The sequence below is a fragment of the Anarhichas minor genome, unplaced genomic scaffold (genome assembly GCF_050575085.1).
Source record: "Anarhichas minor isolate MPS153535 unplaced genomic scaffold, ASM5057508v1 ptg000012l, whole genome shotgun sequence".
NCBI classification, from domain to species: domain Eukaryota; kingdom Metazoa; phylum Chordata; class Actinopteri; order Perciformes; family Anarhichadidae; genus Anarhichas; species Anarhichas minor.
Genome location: NW_027466458.1, coordinates 2305597 through 2330870, shown reverse-complemented (window position 1 = coordinate 2330870; position 25274 = coordinate 2305597). Strand labels below are relative to the sequence as shown.

The following is a 25274-nucleotide window of genomic DNA, read 5'->3' as shown; positions in this document are numbered from 1 at the left end:
AAAGGGAACAAGTGGGCTGAAAAAGGTATGACGGGACCGACAGCAAGGGCTGCTCCATGTCAAGTGCATCCCTGCATCAGATAGCTGGATGTAGGATGAGGGGGGCTGTCAGACGACCCCACGGTGAGGCTTAGGCTGAGGTGACTCATCCAGCCAGGCGGTCATGAATAAAGGGGGATGCGGTGCGCAGTCTGCCTTTAACAAGCAAGTCAAGGCGGCGGGGGCAGTCGCACGTCGAGCAAGCTGTAGGCAAAGATGTTCCAGAAGACAGCGCAGAGCACGAACAAGGTGTAGACGCACAAGAAGATCCAAAACAGGGACTGCTCCTGAAGCCGCTGCTCATAGTTCTGCAGGACCACCACACCCAGCGTCAGGCCAACCATCACCCCTCCCAGGTGAGCTACGAAGCTGGGATTGGGGCACGGAGGAAAGGCCGGTGGATAGAACCGCAGCCACACCGCCCGACCAAACTCTACGCTCACTGTGAGCAGACAGAGGGAGGGGAGAGAAAACACAATATTAGCAAGGTCTGCATACGGAGTTACAGACAACTACAACACACTTATGTATGTAATGAAACAATATATTCTATGAGGTAGAGGAATTAGACTTTTAATTTGTTACCAACAACTATAAAGCGCCATTGAGCCAAAGATTTTACAGGTCCCTGTTTGCGTTTCCATGCTGAGCTGCAGTGGAGCGATAATATTAGAAAAAAAGGAATTTTGTACTAAAAAAGGCTCCAAACTTACTAAGATATTTACAAGATTTTTCTCACTCAAACTGCCAAAATCTCATATGAAGTTCAGATAACCTTTTATAATTCATTGCTGTGGGCACGTTGAAGTAGTTCACTTGCTGTCAAACATTGCGTAAGTAAGCAACCAAGTTTCAAGTCAAAATTGACTTGACTTTGTGCCAAGCTGATTTTTGTTTAAATCTGTGATCTTGGAGGATATAGCGACATACAAAAGAAAGATAATGATCTTCTCCTCTTCACAGACATGTATCCACTACAGGTAAGGACGTAGAATCCCACACTGCCTTGCAAACCGATTTGCTCGTGTCACATAGAAAATGAATAGGGGCGAGCTTTGCATCACTTAGTTAGAAATCCTCTATATGCTAAACACTGCAAAGCCAGAAAGTTTAATATTGCTGCCTTTGGAGCAAAATCACATTTCTCAGATAAGGAATCTTTGCTGCAGGATTAAAGTATGTTGATGGAATAGCATAACAAGCAGATTAAAAGTATTTTGTTGAAAAAGTATTCTTAAAATGAGGTGAAAGGTGTGTGTTGCATCTTTATTGAGACTTACTGCAAACCAGAGCCATGGCCATCCGGAATAACTTAAACTGACACTTCATTCCCGACCAATTCTACAGAAAGAGAGAGAAAGAGAGGATGGAGTAATTCAGAAGGTCCCTTTTTTTTGAGTTCCGATGATAAAGACAAAACAAACTGTGCTAGAAGGTCACACACACACACATGCTGTCATGAAATGATACGAGATCTCGCCCAATTCACGTCAACTCTGAAAGCCCCAGAGACACTCTGACCCCCAATCTGTTCCTGCCGTGGTAGATAATGTGATTTCAGCTGAGAGGAGGACGACAAACTCTTCCATCCCGACTCCAGGAATAATGTGGAGGATCTTGCAGGGTACATAATGAGGACCCTATTACACATAACAGAGGTTCACCTTGAGCGCCTTTTGCCTAATGTGTCTGTGATGACCCACAAGAAGGGGAGTTTTGACTGAGCAGAGCAGATATGTCGAGAGAGTGCAGTGGGATGGGAATTTGTCACATTCACCCGCTCACACACTTTCTGATCTTTGGGGGGGGGGGGGGACTGGAGGTGAGGAATGTATGGCATCTGTAGATAGAGCAGCACCTGCCGGGCCCCAAAACAGGCTGCTCTGACAATGTGGCAATGCTCTGTGTAGTGATGTGATAATCATCCAACATATAACACGCAATAAAACTTACCATCACCACATTGGCCAAATGTGCTGAGACCAGAGCGTACACTCCCCCGGATGAGCCGACCACTGGAGCCGTCATGTCGGTGACAGACACCGCCAGAGACCCTGTAGTGGTGATAGAGGAACACGCTTCAGCTAAACAAACAAATGAGGACGTTCTTGTGTCATTCGCATCACAGACAAAAAAAATGTAAATCTATAATGCGTTCAAACTAGGAAATCTTCATTTGATGATGAAGTTGATGTGATGTGAGGAGAGAATGTTTACTCAACTACACCAGATGGCCATTTTGGGGATAAATGTATATATATATATATAGTTTGTGCAAATGTTATAATGCTATAATGCAAAATAATGTTAAATGATAAAGTGTGTTATTTGTTTATTTGAAATGTGTCTAGTGCTGCAATCTTGAGTCTGAGCTTTCACTATTCGGGAATATTTTTTCTCTTCGAGGATCATGTTGGCAGATGCTGTGACTAACTGACTAATTTAAACAGTTTTTTTGGTACAAGCTGTGACCATTTGTGCACTGAAAACATCTATTTTGAATGGCATAGAGGCCGCTTTGCGACTGGCTTTTTAATGTGGGTGTATCATAAGCAGGCCTTCGTGAATAGAGGCTTGCGCATACTGTACCAGCACACACTGGGATTTTATCCAAGACAAAAAGCATTCATACAAATTGGACTGTCGCAAACAGGGAATTGCTCTGTTGAGCACCTTGGTACCAATTCATCGCGTGCACAAAAGATCCAATCGCGCATTCAATGCGGGGACATTCAGAGATAGAGTCACCACGGGAAATGTGTTCTTACCACAGTGTGTGTACAAGACACAGGATAAAGGAAAGACAGGAGATAGAGATGTGCTTAGTTTTACTATCACAATAAGCAAGCACAAACTCTCTTGTTCTCTCTCTCTTTTGCTTATTTTCTTGCTCTCTCCATTGTTCATCCACTCATTTCTCAGTATGTCTTTTCCTTCCCTTCTCCCCACGGCTCTGACCTGTGTACACTTTTGATGCTAATGAGACACGACTGCCCACGTCCACCCACGTCCACGGTCTTCCCACTCGCTCTCTCTCTCTCTTTCTCAAATACAAATATACTATATTTGCATAACACATAAATGCATGCATGTACACATTGGAATTAACATATACAGAATTTGGCACCACTGTCATTTGTTGTTTGTTTCAATAGGCAAGCGGCTCCCCAATTTGCCTTTTCTTATTTGCAGTTCTTTGTTATGCTCTGTTTCTGTGGACTCTGAAGATGTTTTTGCTGAATGTAAGATGTAGAATTTAGTTGGGAATGTGAGGTTCCATGTTTTATAGCCTATTATCTCACTACCATATAATAAGGATGACCAAAAGATAATTCTAAATGGTAGTATAGGTGTGTCTATACTGAATCACCGCCGTGAAGGCTGTGTGGTGTCTTTGGGTTTGATAAGCCTTCAGAAGTGCAGTGAAAATATAAAAAAATGTCTCATGGATAAACCCGTCTGAGTTCCAAATCAGTGTGCTGGCGTCCAACCCTGTGATTTGAAATATGCGACATGTGAAATGACAGGACTTTATTTGCCTAATATGTGGCCCTCTCAGGGTGTGTGAACCATAATGGCAGCACAGCGAGGGGGTGTAATGACAGCATCTGACTCACCAGGTCATTAAACACTGCTGCGTAATAATCTAAGCAGCTAAATGATTACAAACCCCAACCCACACATTAGCTTATACACTGTCTGCCTCTCTCTAACAGGAAAAATGGATTCACGTAAGAATCCTTTTCTCAAATTAAAAAATAAAATAATATTGAGAATTCTGGAAAAAAAACTGGTAGCACATTTAATTAATTCTGAATATCTTATTACCATCAATTTATTAGTGTCAATATTAAAATGCAACAGTATCATGCACAGAGATTGCCACTCCCTAGATTACACTATTTAAAGCACTCCACATTGCTTCCTTCCTCTTCAAACACACACACACACACACACCCTCAGGAGGCCCCAGGAGGCATGTAGGTAGACAGGCTTACAGACACTTAAACACCTGTTTCCTGTGTTTAGGAAGTGTAGCTGGCAGGATGACCTCCATCCCTGTAATTACCTTGATTTGATAACGTTATTTTAGTTTGGTTGGGTCTGCGCGCACACACACACACACACACATGCACACACACACACACACACACACACACACACACACACACACATACACACACACACACAAGGACACAGTCTCTCATAGTCCCTCAGGAGACCCCAGGAGGCATGTAGGTTTTAGAGTCGAAAGTGGCACCTCATTTATCTTGGCTGTTCATCCAAACCATAGACGAAGACCATGAGGGGAAAGTGTAACGCACATCAGCACTCATAACTACAAAAAAGTCAACAGTTCGGCTTTGAGTTGAGTTGACTGAATCTACAAAGTCATTGGCCAATAGTTCAGTCTGGGGTTGCTTGAGTTCTCTTTATCGCTTGTTGTTGTACACTTGTCCTTGCCTGTTGCTGCGCCTGTCTTGTGCTCTTTGTACAGGCCGACCTTTGTTTACTTTGCTGTCAATAAGTGAGTACTTGTGTGTTTGCATGCAAGTCCACTGATTCCATTAAAGTGTCAGAGTTTGTGTTGGCCCTAGAGGGCCATCGACGTCTCTCTGAGTCATTACTTGGCCTCTGACCTCTGCCCTGACCCCTGTTCTGTGCCAGCTGAGCCCCTCTCTGTTCACAATTGCTTGTTGTTCACACAATCTCATCGTGTAGCAAATTTAAAGTCGTTGTCTACGTTGTAACTGATTGTTTACGTTGTCTACCACTTGTCGAAAACACTCCAGGATTACGCCAAACGGCTGAAATGGCATTAAATAACAAAGAGCATGTAAGAAATTGACACTGAAGTATGTTTGAACGGTGACGCGCTCACTTACTGATGTACTCATACTGACACACACTCTCTCTCTCTCTCTCTCTCTCTCTCTCTCTCTCTCTCTACAGTCAACTGATTTTTGTGACATATTTGAGAATAAAAATATGAAGGAATTCAAAAACAGTAAATGTCAGTGGAAATGAAATCATTCATTTTCCTATCTATCTATACTGTTTACTATCCAATAAAGTCAAACATGCCATACAAATTATCATACATAACTGCAGCCATAAAACATATGCCGCAAATATCAGCTTATCACATCCACCCACGTGTTGCTAGATGCTGAATATTATTAGAGTTGTGACTTTGGCTAAAGTCCTTCTGCTGCCAAAAAATGGAAAAAAAAAGCCAAGTCAGACACAACAAACCCAGCCATCACAGCCAAACACAACCAAAGCGTGCCTCTCCTCTTCCCCTGGCGGTCAATATCTAATTAAAACAACAGACTTGCGTGTGTTTGTGTGTGCGTGTTGGTCTGTGTGCGTACGTAAGTGTGTGTGTGTGTGATTTATGGCGCGTTTCCTTCTCATTTCAATTCGAGGTTAATACTACAGGCCACCACAGCTGGTATCCCCAGGGTGTTTGTCACTGACCCCTGCACGTACACACACACACACACACACACACACACACACACGCACACACACACACACACTCACACAAACACAGATGGACACTCAGACATGGAGAGAGAGAAATAGAGACATCATTTTCATGAATATTAAACAAAATCGCACTGGCTGCAATAAATATCCCACAATAATCTCTGCTTTTTCCTGCTCTCTCACACACACACACACACACACACACACACACACACACATACTCACTGCCACAAGGCATCACGTTTCCAAACCTGAAAATCTTTAAACAGTAGCTCAATAATTCCACTCCAGTTACCTCGTACCTAAAAGTGTCGCCCCTGGACACCAAAAAAAGCAAACAAAAAAATGCCTAAACTGTTTGTTTTGGGGAAGGAAACCAACACATTGTGGAGTGGATGACTTTGTTGATGCAGTAGCTCATGATCACACACGCACACGCACACAGAAATAGCAACTCACGGTTAGGTTAGGCACTGAAAATGCATCAGTGCCTGGGGTTGATAGCGAAGTAGGAAGGGAGCGGTGACATTTCATTCATGTCTGTTTTTTTTGTTTTTCTTTACTAATTTGTAGTTGCTCGCTCAGGTTTCCCCTAAATCTCACCCACCTCCACTCCTCTCTCATCTAGATGTTTTTTTCATATCATGTGCACCCTCTCCAAACCCTCTCAGCCTTATTAACACTTATGAATTCATCTACCCTCCTCCGTCTTCTCTCTCTCTCTTCACCCCTACCCCACACACTCCCCCTTCCTATTTCATTATTACTGTGTTTGTGTTCTTCCGACTGAGCTCCATTTGAGATGACTCTCTCTGCTCGGCCCGATTGTACATGGCCGTAGGGGGACGCGGGGGCTTTGATGGGACACCCCCTGCATCTCAACATGTCTGGTAGGGAAACAGAAACACAAGGCCATCTGTCCTCAACATCCCACACACACATACGCTAAATATTCTCATTGACCGGTATCCACCAACACACTGGCTGCAACACGATAGGCCGTTGAATGAGTGAAAAAACATGCAACAAGCAAATGGAACAACGTTGGAGTTGAAAGGGAAAACTCTATAGTGTGTGTGGGTTTGTCTCGGGGGTAGAGTGAGTGTGTAGATAAGAGGGAGGGAAATGTATGCAGTGAGTGGAGAAGGACTGAGATTGCAATTGTTGCATGCATGCATGTGTGTGTGTGTGTGTGTGTGACCACATGCCCACCTGCCAGCACACCACACGCGTAGACCAGTCCAATCCGCAGGGCTCCGTGGACCATTTCAAGAGGGACTCCCACCAGCAGCTGCATGGCCATGTTCAGGCTCAGGTGTTCAATCCTGTAGAACACACACACACACACACACACACACACACACACATACACACACACACACACACACACACACACACACACACACACACACACACACACACACACACCCCAAGTGAGTCAGTGTTAAAATTTAATCCATAATAAATCAAGAAAAGGAGCCACAATAATAACATAAATGTAATAATCATATAAAATGTAATCAGAGATAAGGTGATATTTGTAGTTTTACTAATTTGGTGTTAGTTGTTGATTCTGATAATATTCTTATATACCTTATTTAAGTGTGAAATAAAGAGAAATACAATTTCATTCAATGAACAACATGAACTAATGTACCTCAATAGAGTGAAAAGTGCCCGTAGAGTATTTTTCATTGTGCTCAAAGGAAAATGACACTGAATCAGTGTGTCTTTCTAGAACCATTGCCCCAGTTACTCTGAATAATCCACACAACACGCAGAGACTTTTTGCTGAAAAAAATAGTTCCGATAGTTCTGAGAGCCAAAGTTGACGTCTTCAAAAGTCTTGTTTTGTCCAACCAACAATCCCAACATTTTTCCCCACACACACAAAAAGGCATCAAATCTTATGCTTCATTTTCAGTTGATCAGTGCAGACAAAAAATCTAATTCTCAGCAGTACAGTACAGTAGATACAATGTTTTTGTTTTGAGCAAATCAACCTGGCAAGGCTTAAAAAACATTTTTAGACTGAAACTTTTGACAAGAAAGGGAAAGACGGAGAGAGAGATGGTGGGCGAGTCTGCACAGTAAATATTTACACTGGGAAGAATTCATGTTTGTGTGCAGCTATTGAGTACGAACAAAAATGACAACTTAATTGTTAACAACGCTGTTTGGCAGTGTTTTAATGCTATATTTACTGTTTTCATTGTGGCTACTTGACACTGCAAATCAAACACACCAATGTTCACTCAGTGCCTTGTTACAAATTCATTTCTCCAATCATTTTTCAAACCATAATGGACTTATTTTATTTATTACAAACTTGCAATCACAAGCAGCCTGAAAGGAACACATTTTTTGGCGCACTGAGCACCACAAGTCCAGTTTCATATAGTCCCATTATTTTGGAGAGAAGAACTGTACCTTTAAACAACAGCCAGTTTAAAAAGATTTTAGGTGGTGAGAAAAAGGAAAAACTTGTTCTCTCTCTCTCAAATGCATGCGCACACACACACACACACACACACACACACACATACACACACACACACACACACACACACACACACACACACACACACTATGCCCTTCATGGCTAGAAAATCCTTCCAGCCAAACGTCAGTCAGCAGCACGGACACAGCAGCTAGCATAATCCATCCTTCCTTCTTTCTCTCTCTCGTCGTCATCATTGTCTCTCACTCGCTTTCAATCACTCCACTCCTCTATATTTCTGAATTATGCTGTCATTTCTGTTTCACATTGCTAAAAGAGAGATTTAATTCGACAGTTTGACAGTTCGACAGTTTGACAAACTGAACGGCTGAGCGCTGTGTGTTCTGTCTGTGCGGTCATTCAACAAACAGCTTCTACATCCCAGAAATGAATACAAGCCTTCCCCAAACAAACCAACACAGACAACTAAAACAAGACAAGGACGATGATGTATTTAGTTTGAAACACCCCAGCCACCTCGGCTGCAATGCCGTTCCAGGATCGTTCCAGTGATCACAGAGACAATGTGGGGTATTGATTAGCTTGGAGAGGCCTGTCCGAATGCACAAGGACAACTCCACTCCAGGTAACAACGGCTATCTATTTCTATACTGCTAATGAGGCTGTGAGGGACGGGCTGCACTGTCAGGCAGATCTGTGGATACCCATGAGAGGTCCTATTGTGTCCAGATGACCACGGCCTTTCAGGGTGCTCAATAAAAGAGTTCACTGAACTAAATAAGTGAAACTTATTTTTACGTCTCAGCTGCATCAAGCTGATGGAAAGATTGTGATGCAGTCATACCGAGAGAAATATTTTGCGGAAACATGTATAGAAGCATGGTTAACTCTTGCAGAAAGTTAATCTTCCTGAAGTTTTCCTGGACTGCTACGGATACACCGTTTTTGTGTGTGATACAGAGTGAAAGAGTGGTAAAAAAAAAAGAGAGCGAGAGTCTGCATAATGCTCTACTGAGTGATGTTTTGGGGCCAATATTTACACTCTGTTTTAGTGTTGAGAATTGGGAAGGATCAGTTCTACTGAGCTGTTGATAGGATTACATGGTGGGTAGACGTGTGCGAGAGAGAGAAGTGTGTGTTTGTTTGTGTGTGTGTAAGAGAGAGGGAGAGGGTGAGAGTGTGTGTAGGCAAAAGTGATATATATATATTATTGGCATCAGTCAGTCACAGAAGCTTTCCTGTTAAAAATGATAAGCACTGGGTACTGAATGGTAAACAGCCCAGTACTGTCTGTACTGGTGGATCATGTGTCAAGAGAATTTTAAACAAACTTTTGAAATGTCGCAAATAAGAAATGACAATAAGGTGTGTTTCCATCAAGGGGTTTGGAGCTAATGTAGTTGATCTACACTGTAGTCTGGTCAGAAGTTGGCGCTATAGGTTACGCAAGGCTGTAATCCGCCAGTAAACAGAGTAGAAGAAGTAGAGGTTGCGAACCACAAACAAAACAAGTCGTTTTGGCCATCTAACCCATCTACAAGAGAAAAATACAGCTTTTCTAATGAGTTACTTCAAAATGCACGTAAAGATATGTGAATGGAGTGTCCTGGTTTCTATTCCTTTCCGTGACCTTTGCTAAAGGTCTTTCCACACTCGCACTGATGATTTCTCTCAGTCGCTAGTAAATTATATCTAAATAAAGAAACAGGTCTGAATCTGGGAAGATTTGAACGCAGTTACTTTGGGTCTCTTGAAAAGCCTCAAAATCACAGAAAATATACATTTAATTAGAGAATATGTGAAGGAAAATATTTTTCTAGGATGTTACAAAAAGTGTGGGGCGCTTATTGTGCCATTGGTACGACTCACACGAGCTGCCACACCGCCTTTGGCTTCCCTTATGAAGCCCCGTGCTCTGGATTTTACCCTGATTTATTACCATGTACTTCACCTCCTTGTACAATACAGAGACATTGAGAAATGTGTCTTGAAGTGCCTTCTAATGAAGGTCTCTCCCAGTGGCTCTGGTATCAGTATTAGCAAATGAGCCGAACCGGTTAAGCCGGCAAGCGTAACGACCAATGTTCTTCTGGGCCGTCACCCCCAAGGATCCAGTTTGAACCAGTAATGAAATGTTTATACCCCCTGAATTATTGAAAGTCATTTTTGATCAGCCTCACATAGTTCAGAAGTTGTGTGCCTAAAACACAAAATATGCTAGACTAAAGGAAATCAAGGTGACTAAATGCACTCGATGAGGATTTAACCAAAAGGATGCGATATGGCAATTTAGAGAGTTTTAAATGTTCATCATCATCATCATATCAGTGTGGCATGTTCTTTCTCTAATCATCAGGATTAAAAAGTAACATGTACAACATGTACAGAATGACTGCTAAACCACAAAGAATATGATTTTACTATTAGAAAGATGTTGCTGATGTTTCCATGTCAGCAATAAATAAACCATTGCCATATAAAATTGGAAGCATTGCTGGACAAAAGATTATTCCCACAGGCTCTTTTTTTTTTTACAACCAATTCCCCTGAGGACTGAAATCATTTCAATAAGTTCCTGTGTAATCGGTGAATGTTAAACATCCCACCTTCCTTCTCTTTATCCTTCCATTCAATCCTTGTACTTCATCTTTTATCAACACACTGTCATCCCTACCGTCTTTCCCTGGCACCTCCAGGTTCTGCTAATTAAATTACCATTTCATTAGTTCTCACTATTGCCTGAGACTACATATACCCAGAAGGTTAATTAAATCTGGATGAACCTGGCTTAAACTGAATATAAAATAGTCTGTGGTGCTTGTAGTGGGAGAGGAGAGGAGAGAAGAGAAGAGAAGAGAAGAGAAGAGAAGAGAAGAGAAGAGAAGAGAAGAGAAGAGAAGAGAAGAGAGGAGAGGAGAGAAGAGGAGAGGACAGATAAGCTGAGGAAGTGTAATGGTAGGTTTTATTAAGTTGCAGTATACACATTACAAGAATATTCCAAAAATAATTGCTTGTTTAGGAACTTGCTTATTTGTTTTCTAACTTCTTTCACTGAGTATTACGAAATGCATCCAAAGACTCATTAACAACTCCCTCATCTCCTCTTCCTTATCTGCATTTCTCCCTCATGACTGAAAAGGATTTAATTGCTTTCAGTTGGAGTGTTTCACTGGATATTAATTGCACTGTGTATTTTTGTTAATGACATTGTTGCGGAACAAGCTCTGGCTCACTGAATCTTTTAAATGTCACAAACCCAAACCACCCGAGGCCTCATAGATATGCAGTAGCTCTAGTTTGTGTTTCACTTTCAATATGATATTTCGCCCTCCGATAGTGTCACACGCACAACCCTTGAAACAATTCCAGAAAACGCTTAGACGTGAACTCACCCAGTGTGCATGAAAATGTAGCTGAGGTATCTCCAGGCCTGGGCTCGTAGCTGCGGGTGGTAAGGTAAGGGGCTCTTTAGGAAGGACGGGCTGGAGACCTGCAGGACCAAGCGGTCCAGCTGGAGCCCATAGTACATGAACACGGCTACCTGGGAGAACACGCGTGAATAAACACAGAATGTGTGATTTTCAGGGGGAGTGGAATCAATATTCGCGCCACAATAAGCACAATGAAACAATGTGAAACATGGACATCATATCATCATTTACATGCACAATATTCAAGTTTTTTCTGTGTTGTGTGGCTTGCAGGCAGTTGATAGGACTGTTTAGTCCCTCACCCACGCGCTCGAGTGCATACATGTGTACGGGCGTGCTTTCAGAAGTGGTCAAAAACTCTTCAGCGAACCTTAGACAAGCTTTAGAACACATATTGGTCTCACCCTCCCCAAAACAATGTACCTCAGCAATGGTAATAGCCAGGATGAGCCAGGGTGGGGGACAGTAGGTGTAGCTGTCGAAGTACCACTTGCGGTCGACCTCACGGGGCAGCGTCTCGTAGGCAACGTGTCGGACCAGCCGTTGAGACAGCCCCAAGCCCGCCTCATCTCTGAGACTGCAGCCTTTTAGCTGCCTGCTCCCCTGCAGGATGGCCCTCCGGAAACTGTTGGAGCGCTTGTTGCTCATCTGGAGAAAAGAGGACGGAGGAGAGGAAGGTGACGAAGGGGTATGCCGGGGTGGAAGAGGAGACAGCGGGAGGCAAAGAGAGAGAGGAGGAAGGCCAGAAAGGAAGAAAGAAGGAGGAGGGTTACTACAAATGGTTCAGCGCGTTTTAATATAACATCATCCAGTTTTATTTAACATGTGAACCAAGGTACTTTATTAAATATATCCAATGTACAATGTACAAACGGAGTCTCAATGCATTCTGGGTACAGGCTACACACACACACACACACACACACACACACACACACACACACACACACACACACACACACACACACACACACACACACACACACACACACACACACACACACACACACACACACACACACTCATCAGTCCAGCACGCTGATGGACCCCTTCCACCTCGCCATGGCAACAGAATGACTGTAGCATCACCGAGCAACCAACAAACCCCTCTCTTAATCCCTCTCTGTCTGTGAAGAGTTCATTTCCAAACATCTATATAGGTTCATTTTTGATGGGCGGTGACCTCACAAGTAGTTCATCATTCAGAGAAGATCCCCACCAGTCGGTATCAGTTTTTATTTTTAAACCTGACAAAATGACTTCTCTGCTCTCGTCTCAAGAGGGCTGCCATCTATTTTGATTTAGTGCTGCTGTTTGTAGAGCTCAGGTGTCACATTTTTCAAACGGTGGGCTTGTCATTTTCAAACACACGTAAATCCAGCGCAGCTACATGAAGGCAGTCTAAACACACACGTGCGCACATTTTCAGTTGAACATACATGCACAAACTTGACACACAATGGTGAATATGTCCACAGTGAGGATTTGAAAGATGTTTTTTTCGATTATAAATCTCATGTTCAAATTGGAGGACGTCCCCTAGAGGACCAAGAGGTTAGTTATAGCTCTGATATAGTGTCCTTGACATTTAGAGGCAGAGGTAATCAGAGCGCGTGCGTCTATTCCTCATCCCGAAGCAAGGGTTGAAAATGTACTCGGCATACAGGGAAATACAACCTTCATCCGGGTGCACCAACTATTATCTACACGCGGATGGATCACTGAACGGGCTTGACGGGTATAGGCCCAGGGGCCCAAAGTGTCAGCGGTCCCCCCCCTGTCCTTCACCTGGATAATGAAGAGACTCAGAACAACCACAAAATGATCACAAAGAGGCGCAAAATAACTGCAAAGACACAAAATAACTACAAAAAGGGGCAAAACAACCACATAGGGACACAAAAAACCCCAAAAAATTGCATAACAACTACAAAAAAACCACACAACACAACACACGAAGAGTAAACTATAAAGTCTGTGTGCCTTGCTCGTATGTAGGAGAGGTGGTGGGGTCGTTTGCATGTCTGTGCCCGGCGGCCCATTGTCTCATAATCCGCCCAAGATCACAAGCTTCATACAGTACCATTTTAAAACTGTTCCTCTTTGAGGGGCAAGAATTCAGTAACAGTACGAGCTTTGTGCCTTTTACTACACTTGCTGTGTGTTTCACAACGTTCTCCATGACGATGCAATGACTCCGGTGCCACTCCACTCCCACAGACTCTTCCTTAGTTGTTCTGTTTATGTCACACTCCATTACTCAACCCTACTACTGTGTTTGTGTCTCTCGGATTGGAGGAAGCCCAGATGTGTCAGTTGGTGGATGTTACTTTAAGGCAACACAGGTGAGTGATATTGTTTTTAGCAAGCAGAGAGATTGGCAAAATAAATTAATGTAATGTGCTATCGGCATTAAAAGTATAATAAAAAACACATATGGATATAACTAGTGCAACTTCAAAAGCCACAACTTTAAAGTGTTGATGTTTATTCAACAGCAAACGCAAACTTAACACAGAAATAAGATGACATTTTAGTTGGAAAATAGCGGAGATACTTATCTGTGAACACCAAGGTACACATCACAATTCATTTCAATTTGACAGAGTTGGAAGAAGAAAACGCAGCCAGGAGAAAAGAGCGATATAAGACGACAGATGTCAAATCAGAATATCAATAAAATCTCTGTATGAAGGAACAGTTGGCTGATCGTTCTTCTGGTGCTGTTTAATGAGGCTTTAGTGTCTCCGCACGGATCACCGTTTGGAGATAAACGGCAGAAAAAAGCCAATTATTTCAGCCTTTATGTTGGGCACAGAGAACTGTGGGAAAATGATTACGCGTTACCATGGCCACTTCTGGACCGCAAAGAGAGTGCGCACACGCACACACACACACACACACACAGATACACGCACACACACACACACACACACACAGACAGACAGACAGTCAGACAGACCTCCCCAAGGCAGCTGTGCTCCATAAAGACAGTCAATTCTTCGTGTGAAGTGACTGCAATTCCTCTCCTCTTTGTAGGACACAAAAGAAAGAATGACGTCCTGCCCGTTTACCCACTGGCATGAGGAGAGGGGAGAAGGGAAAGGAAGAGGTGAAGGGGGCAAATGGGTGTTCGGCCAGCAAGAGACAATTTCACCGTTTGATCGATGGAAAACAGCCAGAGGAGAAGGAGAGGGGAGAGAGACATAAACCAGAGAGGGAGAAAGGGAGAAACAGAGGAGGACAAATGGAAGTAGAGGAAGAGGAAAAAGGCTGGAAAAGAGGGACCAACAAAAATGTAATTAAAGGGACTGCGTTGATAAGGTCATGTTGTTTCAGGTCCCAGTAAGATACAATCCAGGGATTCCAGTTTGAGAAATAGGTCCATGAGTTACAATCATTTCATCTTTTGTCAATCGTAAACATTAGAAACACAGCATTCACTCTACAAAGTATAATCTACCAGGAATGTGTACTTGGACGTATTTGTTTGGCCAATGCAAGGACATGCCAGACTTCTTTCTCTCTTCTTCAACTTCTTTTTGTTTTTTGGTATCCCCTGCCAACATGCAACAAAGAGGCCCCAGCCAGACTTGATGATGTTGAAACAGGAAAGGAGCTTCCATAAACTGTTGGAAGGAAACTATTGTCTAAAACATCACGCTGTAGCATTAAGATTTACTTTCATTGGTACTACGAAGCCCAAACCATGAAAAACAGGACCTAAATTCACGAGAAATGGACGGACAAATGGACAGAAGGAAGGACGGATACCCCGAAGACATAACGCCCCCGCACCAGCGTCAGCCGTTTTCGATATTATGACTGCATCAGGCATACACACAGGATATATATGAGTGCAGCCGTAAGCACCGGTACAGATCCATCATGATCATTCCACAATTTCATCCCACTCTGGGTATATATATATATATATATATATATATATATTTATATATATATATATATATTACTGAGGATATACTGAGTATATTACTGAGCCAGCTTCTACCAAGAACAGACGCAGTGCATTTTATGAGAGAGAGGCAGACAGCAGAAGATGGATGGACAGAAGGAGAAACTTAGAGCTTGTGCAAGAGAAGAGAGGCCGAGGGAGAAGGTAAAGAGAGGGAGTGAGCCGCGATTTGAACGTCGACTGTGACGAAGCAGTGAGCAGGCAATTACTGACAATCACATTGATGGAAGTCAGAGCCGCGGCGCTAAGGGGAGATGGCGCGACAAATAAACCCCTCACAGTTTGTCTGTCCTCGCCTCCTTCTCCACTTCTATTCTCCTTCTTTCCTTCCTTCTGTGAAGGCAGAAGAGCTGGAGAGATAGAGATGCACCAACAGAAACCAGGCACTGACAAATAACTCGCTGGAAGAATTATAACTCTCTCTCAAGCTCCCATATTGGCTTTGACTCCTTTGACCTTTGGAGACCATTAAAGCCTGCCCCTTAGAAGGTCCATTATGTCGTTACATACCCTACATTCCTTGAGCTATTCATATCATATTTACAAGCTTTTCACACTAGTGTGGGTTCACATTTGCAGAAATCCTTGTAGATAACACCCAACATTTAGCCCATAACCGTCTCCTGAAACAGAGCTGGACACTCTTACTTTCAGCGTATAGGACCAAATATGTTTTACAATTATTTAAAAAAATAAAAGAGAGCAGCTAATCGTCACATTTCAGTAACTGGAACAAGCAAATCTTTGGCATTTTTGCTTGATAAATGATTAACTAATCGATTCGACGAATAAAACTAATTGTATTCGCTCTTACTCATTCATTGCACAGTATATTACCATAATCATGAATACATGTCCCTACTATATCCCCCCCCCCCCCCCCCCCCCGCCCCTCTCCCTCCCTGTGTGTAGCTTCTGTTGTGGCTGCCTCTGTGAATGTATAAACCAGTGAGGGGGTGGACACAATAGCAACTCAGAAAAAAAAAAATAAGTGAATGTACACACAGATGCCGGCACCCCATTCCTCTCTGTCCCACTTTCAGTTGCACGCCATGACCCACCGCCTGTCACGTGACATGAATGCACCAATTGGGAACTAGCAGCAAAAAGCCCTTTTCACATTTTTCAAGCTTCCTACCCGGCTCATCCCTCACCCACTGTATCAGACAATAAGCAGCTCTGAGGAACGAGAGAGAGAGAGAGGGAGAGATGGTCGAACTCACACTCGCAGGCAACACTGAATTCCCAATACAGTCTCTACAGACGCACACGCCCCTCACTGCCACCCAGTAGTTGACGTGTAATGTGTGCCACACAGCTACTCCCACTGCGATCCCACTCCACACCGTCCCGGGTCAGCAGTTCGGCCTCCCATGAGGAACAGCAGCAAGACAGCGGAAAACAGAAAATGAGAAGGTTATGAGGCAAGCGAGCACAGCTGGAGATGCTTGAGTGAGACCATGGACAAACAGCAGCAGGCTGCAGTTTGAAGGTGAAGCTGAAAGTGGGGCAAGGTGAGCGTCGAGAGAGGAATTTATCGCCAGACTGAGAGTCGTTTTTTTATGAGGAAGTCTCTCCACTTCGCAGCTGAGCTGATTTTGGAGTATGGCTTTTAGGGCTGGATGTAAAAATAGAAAGAGAAAAAAAAAAGTTTGATGTGTGAGAGTAAAAAAAAAACGAGTATAGATTAGGTGGACAGGTGGGACACAAATGTGGTTTTGCAAGTCACAAATAAGTCTCAGTTCTTGGCTATTATGGACTGAGTCAAGAAACTAGTCAAGACTAAATCCTAAAATTTGTGTTTCCAGTCATTAAAAAAGTCAATTTTTAATTAAAAGTAAATGTTTGTGTAGTTTGTATTTAAAGGCAAAATGATCTAGTGTTTCTTTGTGTGTGTTTTTTCTCAGTCACAGTATATTCATTTGTAATTTATGAGCTGAATGTTTTGTATGTGAATGTGACAATCGGAGGTATCATTTTGCAGGTCTGCACTTCCTCCCCTTACATGATTAGCTGCTGACGGACTGATTTAAAGAATATCCACTGTCCGGAAAATGACGAGCTGATTTGATGCGGCCTTTTTGTGTAATATTTAATCTTTGAGGCTTGTGGAGGATTACAAGTCAAAAGGTACAAGGTCTCAGTGAAGTCAAGAGTCTTTGGTGTTAAAGTCCTAAATCATCAGATTCATGAGTCAGACTTGATATGAAAACCACAGTATGCAAGCACATAGAAGTACATAGAAGTAAGGGCAGAGGCGCCAATAAACAATTGATTTCCACTGAACACCAAGCCTATGAAAGGTTCAAACATCTCACCAGGTTGACAAAGTCTTGGTAGCAGATCTTCCCGTCGGCGTTGCCATCGGCGAGGGCCAACAGGACTTCCAGTTTGTGGGGGTCAAGCTCAGAGCCGTGGGTCGCCAGCAGGTCCCTGAACCGCTCCGTACTGATGAAGCCCGAATCCTCTGGGTCATACTGCAAATGAACACGAACACAGACCATGCAAAAGTGTAAAATAAATAGAATAGACACAAATACGTCTTCTCTCTATAGATTACAGGCCCATGCGGTACATCAAATAATCACCAGATTCAAATAAACATGTGAGAAGTTCATGAGCGGGCAATATCCCCCCCAGTGCATAATTTTATGTGCAGTCAAACATTAAAAGCTCAAAGTCATCAGCAGTGGTTTAGTCACAGTTTGAGCATCTTATAAATGAGCCCTAATTGCTCCAAAAAGGCCCAACGGTGGAAACGCAGCAGTGACTTTTAACAGCTTTGGATTTCGCTTTGAAATGACCACAATTAACCACAAGGCCGTACTTCTGCTTATTCAAAGCCAGAAAAAGAGTAGGCATTCAAATGTAACACCAGACATTCTGACAAAACCAAAGATATTTAAAAAATCTGGGAATTCCAAAAGCCTTCAGAGCAGCGATCACTCAAGCACTCAAATGTGAAAAGAGCTCTGCACTTTCCTCCGGCTTTGACGTCTTGGTCCCACACACTCTTTTCTTTCCTTAGCACTTAATATCTTTGGGCTTCAAAATCTTAAGTGACAATTTGGAGTGAAAGTGCCACTTGTAAAATACAGAAAATGTAAACGTGTAGATTATGTTTGTGTTTCGTGTTGTAAACTATATCTAAGGAGAGCAGATTGCAGAGAAATGAGCAAAGACCCTTATTATAGCCTATTCTGTTTCAAGTGGAACAGACTGCCAGTAATTCTGCCTGCACTCCTAAAAATCAAGCTGCTCTTGATCCTCTAAAACAAGGATAAAACTAAAGAAAAACACTGCAGCTGTGTGACAGTATTTGCCTGTTCAACTGAGGACAAACTGGCCTGGAATACATGTATGAAGGACTTGAGTATTTGGTTTGAATGTCAGGTTGTTTGTGGATGCAGGCGGAAGACAGCTGCTATATGCATTGTGTGTGAGAGTGTGTATATGAATGTGTAGCTCTGTGCGTCTCAGTATCTGTATATTTGCAAATGTGCGTACGCGAGTGTATCCGCGCCTGTGTGTGTAAATACAGTGCATTCATGCATAAAGATGTGACATTCAGACATTATGAGACGCCTGCCAGATTCCAACACCCCTGAACCAGAAATAGAGGCTGCGCGCATGCACGCAGGTGTGTGTGTGTGTGTGTGTGTGTGCGTGAGTGTGTGTTTGCCGTACGCCGCTGTTGGCAGACGCTGAGTAAAGCCAGGCTGGCAGCTCCACCAAATGACAACGGGGAGAAGAGGTTTTGGCTCTGCCTCGTCTTACCTAACAGTGATAAGGCTTTTTTTTCCTTCTTTGTTTATTTAGCTGTTAAGGCTGCAGTTGTCAGTACACTTTCCACTCAATGTCATCCGTGAGATCTGGCGGTTATAATCACTCACACTTGGCCTGAAAAATTGATTTTATGCAGCTTGTGTGGCTGCAGTATTTTGGTATATGATGAGAGGATTATCTCCAAATAAGCATCCTTGTTTCTGTGTGGCAGGTATGCTAATGATATACAGCACACTCGGTACAGTAAGTGTTTGGAAGATATATGGCATAGAATAACTCTTCAGATGTGAGATCACACACGAAGAGGTCACCGTCCGTCTGTTCTATTAAGCCTCCATCAACAATCAGATTAGTGTATTTTTTCTGGGGACCCACTTTATAAAAATGACTATAGGCTTTCTCTATAACTGTGAGAAGACCACATTTGTGCGTAAACAAATGTTCCTGACCATTTCTACTGCCATTTTTGCATCACCTTATATTATCTTGAAAAGGTAATCCAGCCATTTAGAGGAGATATATATTATATATATATATATATTCTAACTTTTTTTATGTTTGAGGGCTAACAGGTATTATTGAAAACAAATACACGAGTTAAATACTTCATAAATGAGTCCAAATAAATGCATTTAGGTGGAGTTGACAGGCTATTGTTTTTTCTTCTCATCCGCATAACAAACAGAACGTTATAAGTAGGCTACAATTATCAGAACAATACAAACATTCAGGCTCCCTCATGTAGCACAAACGTGCACTGCAGATACAAACGTTAAATAAAAGACTATTTTTATTAGTAAATTAAGCACTAGATAGAAGACAAAATTACCCAATAATCAAACGTAATATGATTTTAGTAGAGTGGTGCAGAGACATTTTGCCGTCAAAAAAAATCGTAAACTTTTAATAAAATATATAGGCCTACATGCACGGTGAGGAACATTAAACTAACCAGATGAAGTCATTTCATGTAGTTATGACTTTGGATCTTTGTCTGCAACGCTTTTTCCCCACTTTACATTGACTTATGGCTGTCTACGCTAAATGGCATCTGGACTATGTGACAACTTGCTTACATGTAAATATCTGGCGTGGGAGGTGTGACGGCAGTGTGACGGCAGTAACATCCTATTTTGGTGCGATCTGATGTAGCATTGGATAAGAAAAGGCAACTTGGGGATCACAAGTGTAACCTTACCAGAAGTGAGCTGTTCAGTTATGACAACCGGTCGGAATGTGTGCCATCTGCCACATCGCATCCAACAGAAGAAGAGGAGGAGGAGGAAGGAGGTGTTGCATAAATCATTTGTATAACCCCATTCAACTAGACAGTATACTTTACAATGACTGTGCATTTTTACAGAGGCAAATGCAAAGGCAAACAAACAAGAACTCCTGAATGCGATTAAACTTGCACTGCTGAGTCCAACATACACAATGTCTCCTTCCGTTACATATGTACGGCACACCAAAGCAACGCTCTCTCACACACACACACACACACACACACACACACATACACACACACACACACACAATACATAAAATACTATTCTACTCACTCTACAAAAACAACCAACCTTCTCTTGCAGTAAATCAGCCAGTTTCTGTCGAGGCCATTTTGTCATGATGACGAAGTAACGTCAGCCAAAGCCAGTCTCACCACTAATGTGAATGCGAAAAAATATATGTGTTGTGTGTGTGTTGTGTGTGTCCCTGTCATATTGTTTGTCCCAGACTGCGGGGTGTTATTGCTAACCAGGACTGAAGGATTACAGTCCACTCCAAGACCCTCAACACACACCTCCCCCATCTTTATCCCTCAAATAAACACATATACACGCACCCCTAAAACCCCAGTCACCCTGCTCCCCCGCCCCCTCACCCTCACCCTACAATCATACCCCCAGTCCCACCCCCCTTCACTGTCTGCCCTCTACTTTCTCTTTCTTTAGAGCTAACATGTGGGCTCCCTCAGAAGAAAAAATAAATAGTTCAATAAATTTGCCCGTTATCTCTTTTCCTGTCACTCCCGGAGGCAGGCAGCCGTACGTTATTTTCCACACACACACTCCCTCGCTCCACTTTTTTTTGCGCCACCACGGGCTTGATAGTTGAGTGAGCAATCTCTGAAGTCAACAGGCCGGCTGCTGGGGAGGAGCAGGAAGAGGGACACACACTCAACAATGGGTCTCCGATGGCAATTTCATGCAAGGTTCACCCAATCCCCTCACTCCAATTAGTGTTCATTTCCTTTTGATGCAACCAGAGGTCCATGCGGAGGAGGACATTATATGATACAGGGACAACTCGCCGTCCAAGATTACTCGAGCTTCACCACAAACTGAAAACTTTAAACATGTTTAGGATTAAGAACAAATCTCAGCTGTAGGGCTGCAACTAACAGTTGTTATTCAGATACCCCAAAAAGATATTCAATTTACTCTCATAGATGACTAAGAATACCAGCAAATATTTAAAATTCTAAGCTGGAACTGTTAAATTATTGGTATTTATAAAAATGTGTCTTAAATGTCTGTTCATAACAATAATTAAAAATACACTGGACTGCATTTAGTTGCAGCATCACTTATACGAGGAGAGAATTTTGGGTAATGCAGTACTTACATACTAAGTAGCGTGTGCGTGTCGGAACATTCAACAGATTGTGAACTTTTATCGCAGCACATTTTCCATTTCCATAACAATGTTATTGTCTCTGCTCCATAAGGCTTGTTTTGCAAACAGCAAAGGGAGCGTGATGCAAATCCCTCAGATTAAAATAAGCACAAAGACGCACACACACACACACACACACACACACACGCACACACAAACAGACAAATCCTGGTGCAGACAAATTACCCCAAAACATTCCTAGCCAATGAGCTTTCATATTAAGGGCTTCTCAGCGGTGGTGTCAGTGCAGAGGAGAAAAACAGCAGAGGGTGGGGAGCAGCAAGCAAAGGAGGGTTGGTCTGGGCGGTGGGGAGGGGGGGCATTTTGGACACAATGCAAGGCTCTTTGTCTTCAGGCTCATTTTCATATAGCTGAATATTAAGGAAGTAGAGGGCCAGGGAGTTTTTTCTGAATACTGCAGTATGCACATGAGAGCCTGGAGAAATGTTGGAGCCTGGGCCAACATAAAATATACAAAAGGCTACAGGGAAAAACATACTCAAAACAACTTAGAATTTGATTAAATGTAGCCTGCGGGGTGAAAGATCACAAGATCTTTTTTTTAAAGTAAGTGGATATCATACTTTCTGACCAAGTACTGTAAAAACAAAACAAAAATCTCACTTTCTCTTACTTAAGGATCTCAACTGGCTCCATTCAGTCTTTTCAAGTGACAAAAAAAAAATCTAAACCAGAGAAGTTGTTTTTTTGGAGTTACACCTGCTAGTCAAATCCCCTGAGAAAGGCTTGGCAGGAGGTGATTTGAGATTTTGCGATGAACTTTTCTCTGACCTCTGGTACTTTCAGTGACCTTTGACGTTTGACCCACACTATTATGGGTCACTGTCCAGGGGTTTGGAGCTGCAGATGAGCTGCTGTCTGGAACAGTAAGTGCACACTAAAGGGAAGAAGGAAGCATGGGGTGTGAGTGAAGACAAGTCTAGAGTTAGTTTTGCGAGAAACTCAATCCTATCCTGGTTTACTAACAGCAAGCCGACGGGCACTCTCAAATCCTCTTACACCTTCACCGAACATGTACTAAAGAGCTGATGTAGTGAATGACAGTGCTGCAGGATAATCGCTCAGCAGTAGGACGACATTTTACACTCGTATGCATAAGTTCAAAAATATGTTTACAATTTTCCCCCCCTCTATATCTGTCCAGTGTAACATCTCAGAAGTGAATACTTGCTTCCAAGTAATCTTCTTCTTTTTTTTTCGTTGAAAACATATCAGTAGCTATATTGCTGACGATAAACTAATTAATGCCGCATCAGCAGAAAGCAGATCCCAAAAAAAACACGAACAAATCTTTTGATAACATCATCAACATTTCAGACAGGGTGCACCCTGGGAGCTCTGTGGGAAACAGCTCAAACTGCATGTAATCACAAACTGTTGGCTTTGAACTGATATGAAGACCGTTGCTGGGAGTCATCCTGTCACTCACTCTTGCCCTTCGCAGAAATGCAGTGAAACAGACTGACAGGGAAACAAACTTAAGTCATACATCCCCCATATAAAGACGTCTCATTTGACACGGGAAACTAATACAACCGCACAGGATCATACAGTAACGGGCATGAAGAAGTCATTCAGCACCGTAACATGTGTGACCTGCCTCAAAAGCAATAAAGACGCTGCGTGAAATGCAGCACATGGCTGCCTCCTGAGGCATCAGCAAAGACTTCACATTTTTTGATAATAACCTCCTCCAGGCTGATGCGGCATAGCGGGCACGAATGACCAATCAGCAAGGCGTGAGGGTGCAATAACCTGTAACCGAAGCAACAGGAGCTCCAATAGCCCTTGAGTTACTGTATGACCATAACGATAGAGGGATAGAGGACAAAGGAATAAATTGAGGAAAGCATTTTGTGTGTCTGTGTGTGTGTGTGTGTGCGTGCGTGTGTGTGCAAGCATATACTGTGGGTGGTTGTGAGGGCAAAGGGCCAGAAATAAACACTGTCTTTAAGATGCAGGAGACTGCGTAGTTATGGCAGCATTGTTTCATATTAACAAGCATCAGAGAAGTACTACTGTGTATATGTATAGTATAATTATATGTGTCATATATAAGTCGCATGTCTGGAAAAACACAGTCAACATAAATGTAGAATTCTGCAAAGCTGTGCCCATCTCAAATATTTACTTAATGCTCCATACTGTTATTTGGGGTATTAAGCTGAAAAAATGTATTTGGATATCTGAATATTATCACTGCCTGTCTTCTAGTTAAATAACTGCTATGGCAAAAATCCAGTCAGCGTACAGCCTTTCCAGCAGAATAATTACTTCCAATCCCCCCCCCACTGAGTCAGACTGTGTGCACCACTGAGTTGCTGCTATTATAAGGACGGTGCAGTAAAAACAGCCTCTACCTGCTCGATCTGCTGACCTACAGACAAAACAAGCTATTGGATTATCTAGAGATCAAGGCTCTTTTGGATACTTTCCATATTGACCCTTTTTTCAACTCATTCCTGTACAATTGCAAGCCTGTAATTTGAAGTGTTGCTACTGTATGACGTGATCGTGCATTGCATGTTATAGTGCATGAAGCCAGACTAGCCAAGACAGACATACTGCCTGTGGTTAACATTATAGCAGCCCATTTAATGACCTGGCAGTCTCTTACTCTTATAATGGCTTTCCCACTACAACTGGACTGCAGGCGGTTTAGATTGCGACTCAAATTTTGCATGCAAAACACAAAAGGTATTTCTGACCATAATTACTACTGGGACGTTAGAGCCTTGGTTAGGGGAGGTAAAGGAAACAGTGGAGCATGATGGTTAACTAACTAGAGCTATGAAGTCTGGGTATAAACTCAGCTTAGTTAGAGGAGTCAACACACACACAAACATACATATTCACATGTCAACTCCACAAAATGTCTTCTAATAAGCCAGCAGATGGCTACAGTAGCATCTTTTGTTGTATCCAATGTATCGTGGATAATCATCTACAATCACTGATCAACAGGGTGTAATCTTAATCTCATTGACTAATAGATCTTTTTCACAGCAGACATTCTGCATCGTCATAGCAGGAAAAAAACAAGTTTCACGGTCCTGGACTGGTATTGTGCGTGATGGCTCACTGGCATGGCTTACCGGGACACTGTTAACTAAATCTGTTTCACCTGTGCTTTTTTTTTTTTTCTCTTTGCTGTGACAGGTGAAAAATGTCTGCCGTCTATAAAAAGCTACTACACCCCCATGGTACACCCACACAGGTGTTTCCACTTTGGCATGATTAGCCTTCAGGACTATAAGACCACGTTCAGACTGCACTTGATTGAGATCTCTATGACACTCTCCTGTTAACGCGAGACATGTAAAAGGCAAACACATTTACAGTATATACTGTCATACACATGCACACAATTATGTATGTAGATGCCTGT

At 42.7% G+C, this 25274-nt stretch overlaps 1 protein-coding gene across 1 annotated transcript in view; it reads right to left on the bottom strand.

The window, feature by feature from the left end:
- Positions 1–209: 209 nt before the first annotated feature.
- rhbdl3 (rhomboid, veinlet-like 3 (Drosophila)) overlaps positions 210–25274 on the bottom strand; it is a 46319-nt gene continuing 21254 nt past the window's right edge. Inside the window, exons 3-9 of the mRNA XM_076090737.1 lie at positions 17719–17877; positions 11848–12072; positions 11386–11534; positions 6745–6857; positions 1993–2093; positions 1320–1380; positions 210–481 (exon numbers count right to left, since the gene is read on the bottom strand). Of these exons, the coding sequence (XP_075946852.1) occupies positions 210–481; positions 1320–1380; positions 1993–2093; positions 6745–6857; positions 11386–11534; positions 11848–12072; positions 17719–17877 (1080 nt within the window). The remainder of the gene's footprint in view (positions 482–1319; positions 1381–1992; positions 2094–6744; positions 6858–11385; positions 11535–11847; positions 12073–17718; positions 17878–25274) is intronic.